The sequence below is a fragment of the Symphalangus syndactylus genome, chromosome 14 (genome assembly GCF_028878055.3).
Source record: "Symphalangus syndactylus isolate Jambi chromosome 14, NHGRI_mSymSyn1-v2.1_pri, whole genome shotgun sequence".
Taxonomy (NCBI): Eukaryota; Metazoa; Chordata; class Mammalia; order Primates; family Hylobatidae; genus Symphalangus; species Symphalangus syndactylus.
In genome coordinates, this window is record NC_072436.2 from 12,174,968 (window position 1) to 12,181,912 (window position 6,945).

The following is a 6,945-nucleotide window of genomic DNA, read 5'->3' on the forward strand; positions in this document are numbered from 1 at the left end:
TGCCCAGGCTGGGGTGTAGCGGCTCAATCTCAGCTCACTGCCACCTCCGCCTCCTGGTTTCAAGCAATTCTCCTGTCTCAGCCTCCCGAGTAGTTGGGATTGCAGGCACTCACCACAACGCCCAGCTAATTTTTTTGTTGTTGTATTTTTAGTAGACACGGGGTTTTGCCATGTTGGCCAGGCTGGTCTCAAACTCCTGACCTCAGGTGATCCACCTGCCTCGGCCTCCCAAAGTGCTGGGATTACAGATGTGAGCCACCGCGCCCGGCCTGTTTTTGGTTTTTGAGACAAAGTCTCGCTCTGTCGCGCAGGCTGGAGTACAGTGGTGTGATCTCTGCTCACTGCAACCTCCGCCTCCCAGGTCCAAGTGATTCTCCTGCCTCAGCCTCCCAAGTAGCTGGGATTACAGACATGCGCCACCACGCCCAGCTAATTTTTTTGTACTTTTAGTAGAGACCTCAGGAGATCTGCCCGCCTCGGCCTCCGAAAGTGCTGGGATTACAGGCATGAGCCACTGTGCCTGGCCTTGCACACCATCTTTTTTTTTTTTTTTTTTTTTTTTGACACAGAGTTTTGCTCTTGTTGCCCAGGCTGGAGTGCAATGGCACAATCTCGGCTCACCGCAACCTCCACTTCCCAGGTTCAAGCGATTCTCCTGCCTCAGCCTCTCAAGTAGCTGGGATTACAGGCATGCACCACCACACCCGGCTAATTTTTGTATTTTTAGCAGAGACGGGGTTTCTCCATGTTCGTCAGGCTGGTCTCGAACTCCTGACCTCAGGTGATCCAACTGCCTCGGCCTCCCAAAGCGCTGGGATTACAGGTGTGAGCCACCGCTCCTGGCCTTGCACACCATCTTAAGTGTGAAGCCACACTACGCTTCACAGCCTTGGGGCTCTGCCCAGACCAGGAGGAATGGGGAGGGGGTCTTTGACCCTACCCCAGGCTTAGCCCCAGAGAGGAGGAAACAGTGACAGGCCAGGCAGGGAGGGGGCTCCAGGGTGTGGCCTGGGTTTTTCAGTGGGATGGGGGAGGGGTTGCTTATGAGCCTGGGCGGGTTCTTGGTAGGTGGTGGGCTTCCTAGAGGAGGCGGTGGGAGGGCAGGGGCAAAGAGGATGAGCGGTCCTCCGTTCGTCCGTCTTCCTGGGGGATTCTCTGACCCTTTCTGGTCCGTGCTGGGGCCGGCGTGGCCCGGGGACTAGCCCCTCAACCCCGAGGTGGGGTGGACACCGGTGCTCCGCGGCCAGAGCCCCTCCCCGCCGCTAGAAGCGCAGTCCCGCGGCCCGCCCGCCGCTCGCGAGGGCCGCACTTTGCCCTCGGTCCCTAGCGGCGCCTGGCCACGCCCCCGGCGGGTGGAGCGGGGCGGGGCGCCGGGCAGGTTCCTCAGCGTTCCGTGGCGGCGGCGGCGGCGACAGCGACATGGAGAGCGGGGCCTACGGCGCGGCCAAGGCGGGCGGCTCCTTCGACCTGCGGCGCTTCCTGACGCAGCCGCAGGTGGTGGCGCGCGCTGTGTGCTTGGTGAGCCCGGGGAGGGCGGGCCGGGGGCACCCTGGGGACCCCCGCCGTCGCCAGGCCCGGCGGGGCCCCTAGCCCACGAGCGCGACAGGTGGCGGCGGCCGCGTCCGGGGCCTGGCAGCGAGCGGGGCCGGCGTCCAGCGTCCCGGGGCCCGCCTTCCCGCCCTCCACAGTCTGTCCCGCTGTCCCCTCCCGGTCCTGGGTCCCGCCACCCACCCCACCCCCAGCCTCGCGCCCCGACGCGGGGTGTCCCGAGGCACGGCAGGGAGCGGGCCCCTGCCTCGCTGGCAGTGGGAGGAGTTTGGGGGCAGCTCCCGGACAGGTGGCCCGCACGCCGCGACTCCCAGATTGGGGAGTTCACCGGGACGGGGCTTTCCGAAGCCACGTGGGGTAAGGGAGGGGGCGGGGGGCGACCCAACGCCCGGAAACAGGGTATCCTTCCCACTCGGGGCAGGCCACGGGTCCGCCTTCCTACCTGAAGTTGAGGGACCCCAAGATGTACCCCCTCCCTGTAAGCTGGGCAATACCTCCGAAACCAGGTTTTGTGTGTGTGGCGGGGGGCGCTGTTCTTGGACAGCCAGCACTGAAAGCTGGAGGGGGTGTCATGAGGGGGCAGGGAGAGGTGGGCCTGCTGTGCCCAGACCATGCCTGGGCCTGGAGCTTGAGGTCCCCCAGGGCGCCCACACCAGCTCCCAGCCAGGCTATGGGGTCTGACCGCCTCTGTCCTGGGCTGTGTCCAAGAATCAGGTGCCCAGTGGGTCGGGATGGCAGTGCCAGGAGTCCTGGATGGGCACCTTGCTCCCATCATCCCGGAGATCTGGCTTCATCTCCAGCTGGGGGCGGGGCCTGTGACTGCCAGCTCCAGAGCCCTACAGAGAGCTCCCTGGGACGACAGGGCAGGACTGGCAGCGGAGAGTCCTGGGGCCATCCCAGAGGGAGCCTGATGCTCACAGACCTGTCCCACACCTGCTGAGGTGGAGCAGGCATGGGTGGTGGCCTTCAAGTTTAGGGAGGTGGCATGGGGCTCTTCCCAAGGGGCTGGAGCCCCCCTACATCCACCCTGGGTCCTCCAGGGGTCTGAGTTCAGATCTGTATCCACAGGCCTGAGTTAGTTCCCTTGTAGTGCCCTGTGCATGGAGGGCCCTTTGTGGGGTGGGAGACAGACTGGGAGGGACCAGGATGCCACAGAGGCTGGAAGTCTTTGTGTGGAGAAAGCTGGCCAGGCTGAACCAGGGAGGGTTAGAGGGAGTTCCAGGAGGCGAAGACACAGGGGCGCCGGCATGGCCTTCCCAAGAGGGCCTGTCCACGGTATTCAGGCAGAGGCTGGGCGCTGTAGAAGTGACTTGGATGGAAGGTGACGGGGGCTGGGTAGTCTTTGTGACTTGGCCTGTCTTGTTTAAACCTCTTTCAAGGTGAGGTTGGGCTGGGGATGGAAGGACTGCCCTTCATCCATCAGGTACCTCAGCAGAATGATTCCTGCAGGCAGGCTGCTGGGGCAGGAGCAGCCCCTGCCTAGGAGGTCCCTGCCCATTCCCCACCCCTCCCCAGTCCAGGATTCCCAGGGGCAGGCCCCCTGGTGCCTACAGATTCTGATCCTGGGGTGCACCAGGAAGCACTTTGCTCATCAGCTCACCTCCACAAGTTTGGAGGGGCTAAGATGTCAGCTTCCAAAAGGGGACAGCAGGCTGGGCGAGGTGGCCCACGCCTGTAATCCCAGCACTTTGGGAGGCCGAGAGGGCGGATCACCTGAGGTCAGGAGTTCCAGACCAGCCTCGCCAACATGGTGAAAACCTATCTCTACTAAAAATACAAAAATTAGCGGGTGTGGTGGAGGGCACCCGTAATCCCAGCTACTAGGGAGGCTGAGGCAGAATTGCTCGAACCCAGGAGGCAGAGAATGCAGTGAGCCGAGTTCGCACTATTGCACTCCAGCCTGGGCAATAAGAGCAAGACTCCATCTCAAACAACAACAAAAACCCAAAAGGGGACAGCAGTGGTGGGAGAGGCCAGCATCTGTACACCCCATCAGGGTCCCTGCTGTGTGTGCCCCTCAGGTGGCCACCAGCCCTACCAGGTCCTCCCCTCCCGGCAGGTCTTCGCCTTGATCGTGTTCTCCTGCATCTATGGCGAGGGCTACAGCAACACCCACAAGTCTAAGCAGATGTACTGCGTGTTCAACCACAATGAGGATGCCTGCCGCTATGGCAGTGCCATCGGAGTGCTGGCCTTCCTGGCCTCGGCCTTCTTCTTGGTAGTCGACGCATATTTCCCCCAGATCAGCAATGCCACTGACCGCAAGTACCTGGTCATTGGTGACCTGCTCTTCTCAGGTATCTGCCTGTGGCACCTCCATTTGATCTTGGGGGAGGCATTAACTCTAGGGTTCCACAGCTGGGGGGGTCTCGGCCTCTCTGGGAGGGGCAGGGAGCAGCTCACTCCTCCAGGGCATTTTTAGGAAATGGTTTTCAGCTAGTGTTTCTCCTTGCTTGAATGGCACCAGCCCTGCCTGGGGTAGCTAGAAGCTGAGTGGATCCCCAGCACACCTGAGCAAACGGGCTTTGCCTCCGCCCCTTTTGTCCCCTAGGCTGTCTGCTGGGACCCACCATGCCAAGGCCCAAGTGTGGGGGATTTGGAGGTGGATCCCAGCCCGGCTTCCAAGTCCTCCCCTCCATATTGTGGAGGCTCCCCTGGGAGGTCCCTGCCTAGGCCCTGCCCTACCTGCCCGCGTCCCCTCCCAGAGTCCTGGAAAGCCCCTCCCTTTCCATGGAACTGACGCTCCACCCGTCCTCCCCCAGCTCTCTGGACCTTCCTGTGGTTTGTTGGTTTCTGCTTCCTCACCAACCAGTGGGCGGTCACCGACCCAAAGGACGTGCTGGTGGGGGCCGACTCTGCGAGGGCAGCCATCACCTTCAGCTTCTTTTCCATCTTCTCCTGGGTAGGACGGCCAGGGGCCGGTTCTTGGGTAAAGGGTGGTGGAGGGTGGGGTCCCCCACCCACCTGTACCCCTCTGTGCTCCCCCTGCAGGGTGTGCTGGCCTCCCTGGCCTACCAGCGCTACAAGGCTGGTGTGGACGACTTCATCCAGAACTACGTCGACCCCACTCCGGACCCCAATACCGCCTACGCCTCCTACCCAGGTGCATCTGTGGACAACTACCAACAGCCACCCTTCACCCAGAATGCGGAGACCACCGAGGGCTACCAGCCGCCCCCTGTGTACTGAGTGGCGGTTAGGGTGGGAAGGGGGACAGAGAGGGCCCTCCCCTCTGCCCTGGACTTTCCCATGAGCCTCCTGGAACTGCCAGCCCCCTCTTTCACCTGTTCCATCCTGTGCAGCTGACACACAGCTAAGGAGCCTCACAGCCTGGTGGGGGCTGGCAGAGCCACACCCCAAGTGCCTGTGCCCAGAAGGCTTCAGTCAGCCGCTCACTCCTCCAGGGCACTTTTAGGAAAGGGTTTTTAGCTAGTGTTTTTTCCTTGCTTTTAATGACCCCAGCCCCGCCTGGAGTGGCTAGAAGCCAGCAGGCACCCATGTGCTACTGAGAAGTGCCTCAGCTTCCCCCCGGCCCAGGTCAGGCCGCGGGAGCCGCTATTATCTGCATTCTCTGCCAAAGACTCGTGGGGGCCATCACACCTGCCCTGTGCAGCAGAGCCGGACCAGGTTCTTGTGTCCTCACTCAGGTTTGCTTCCCCTGTGCCCACTGCTGTATGATCTGGGGGCCACCACCCTGTGCCCGTGGCCTCTGGGCTGCCTCCCATGGTGTGAGGGCAGGGCTGGTGCTCATGGCACTTCCTCCTTGCTCCCACCCCTGGCAGCAGGGAAGGGCTTTGCCTGACAACACCCAGCTTTATGTAAATATTCTGCAGTTGTTACTTAGGAAGCCTGGGGAGGGCAGGGGTGCCCCATGGCTCCCAGACTCCTCTGTCTGTGCCGAGTGTATTATAAAGTCGTGGGGGAGATGCCCGGCCCTGGGATGCTGTTTGGAGACGGAATAAATGTTTTCTCATTCAGTCTCCAGTCACTGGTTGAGCCACAGCCTAGGCGTTGGAGGAAGACTCCACTCTGGGTACACCCTTAGGGGCTGGCTTTATGGAACTTGTATTTTGAACAAGGCAGTGGCAGTCTGCCCCCTCCAGCCTGCCTGGCTGGCCCCCTTCCCTCTATCTGGGGTCGCATTCCGCACAAGCCTTTCATCAACATCTTAAAATAGTAACTGTGCTCAGCTTGTAAACAAGATGATTTTTCTGGCCTGCAGTGCCAGGGTCCTGCTGCTCCCTTCCTAGAGTTGGGGTGGGGGTACCTGGGAGTTGTCAGTGAATGCCCCTTCCCCTGTAACCTTTCCCTCTTGGCCCTTTCTTAGCACTGAATAGGGGTACCATAGGTAAGACCAGGTTTCTCCTTTCCTCCAGGGTCAGCACCTCTGGAGCCTTCTTGGGACACGGCCTTGGCCGTCCAGCCCGCCCCTTGGAGATTAGGCCCATCTCTGGAAGAGGTCAGGGCCCTAAAGCAACTTCTGCCTTCTTCTTTTGACCAATGACAGAGGGAGCTGTCATCGGCAAGTCCCGATTGTTTAAAACTCCCCAGTACAAACTAACAGGGCACTGCTCCCAGCCTCACCCGATGGCTTTGGCTTGGGACACATCACTAGCAAAGGGGAGAGGGAGGCTGGGGAGGCCCTGGGAGCAGTGACCCTGCCTGTGCAGGGCACACCCAGGCACAGTACTGAGTCCACAGCTTACCCCAGTGATGCTTGCCCCCAGGTGAGCTGCCAGCAGCCCATCTCTGAGGCACAGCTGAGAGACGTCTTGACTCCTGAATTACCAAGAGTTTGTTTCACAAACAAAACCTGACCTCACAGGCCCAGCGGGCAGGACAGTGCCTCGTCCTTCCAACTGGGCCCCGGGCTCCTCTGTACACCCATTTTTGTCCTGACACTGGCCCAGACAGGAAGGCAGATGATGTTCCGCTTAGGACACGCCCCATGATCATTTCTCAGTTAAAGGGTTGTGGTTAAGAGATCAGTATTACTACAGAAATATCTGGGGGCCAGGTGAAGTGCCTCACGCCTGTAATCCCAGCACTTTGGGAGGCCGAGGCAGGTGGATCACTTGAGGCCAGGAATTCAAGACCAGCCTGGCCAACATGGTGAAACCTCGTCTCTACTAAAAATACAAAAATTAGCCAGGTGTGGTGGTACACGCCTGTAATACCGGCTACTTGGGAGGCTGACGGGGGAGAATCACTTGAACTGGGGAAGCAGAGGCTGCAGTGAGCAGGGATTGCAACACTGCACTCCAGCCTGGGCGACAGAGACCCTGTCTCAAAACAAAAGAAAACAAAAAGATCTGGAAGAAAATCCCCACCTAAATGAAGCTGTCCACGAGACCCAGGGAAACCCAGGTGAAAGAGAAATGTGCGTCCACCAACCAG

The 6,945-nt window shown here is 60.4% G+C and overlaps 1 protein-coding gene across 5 annotated transcripts; it reads left to right on the forward strand.

Moving 5' to 3' along the window:
- Nucleotides 1–1,071: 1,071 nt before the first annotated feature.
- SYNGR2 (synaptogyrin 2) lies at nt 1,072–5,525 on the forward strand. 5 transcript variants are annotated; one of them, XM_055240762.2, is made up of 4 exons: nt 1,072–1,518; nt 3,608–3,845; nt 4,311–4,450; nt 4,540–5,525. In XM_055240762.2, the coding sequence occupies exons 1-4, from the start codon at nt 1,420–1,422 to the stop codon at nt 4,735–4,737; spliced, it is 675 nt and encodes a 224-aa protein (XP_055096737.1). In that variant the 5' UTR covers nt 1,072–1,419; the 3' UTR covers nt 4,738–5,525. The 5 variants fall into 5 exon arrangements, with proteins under 5 accessions (XP_055096737.1, XP_055096736.1, XP_055096739.1 ...); XM_055240763.2 differs by lacking the exon at nt 1,072–1,518 and adding an exon at nt 1,538–2,026; XM_055240761.2 differs by having other exon boundaries at nt 1,350–1,518; nt 4,311–5,525.
- Nucleotides 5,526–6,945: the final 1,420 nt, after the last annotated feature.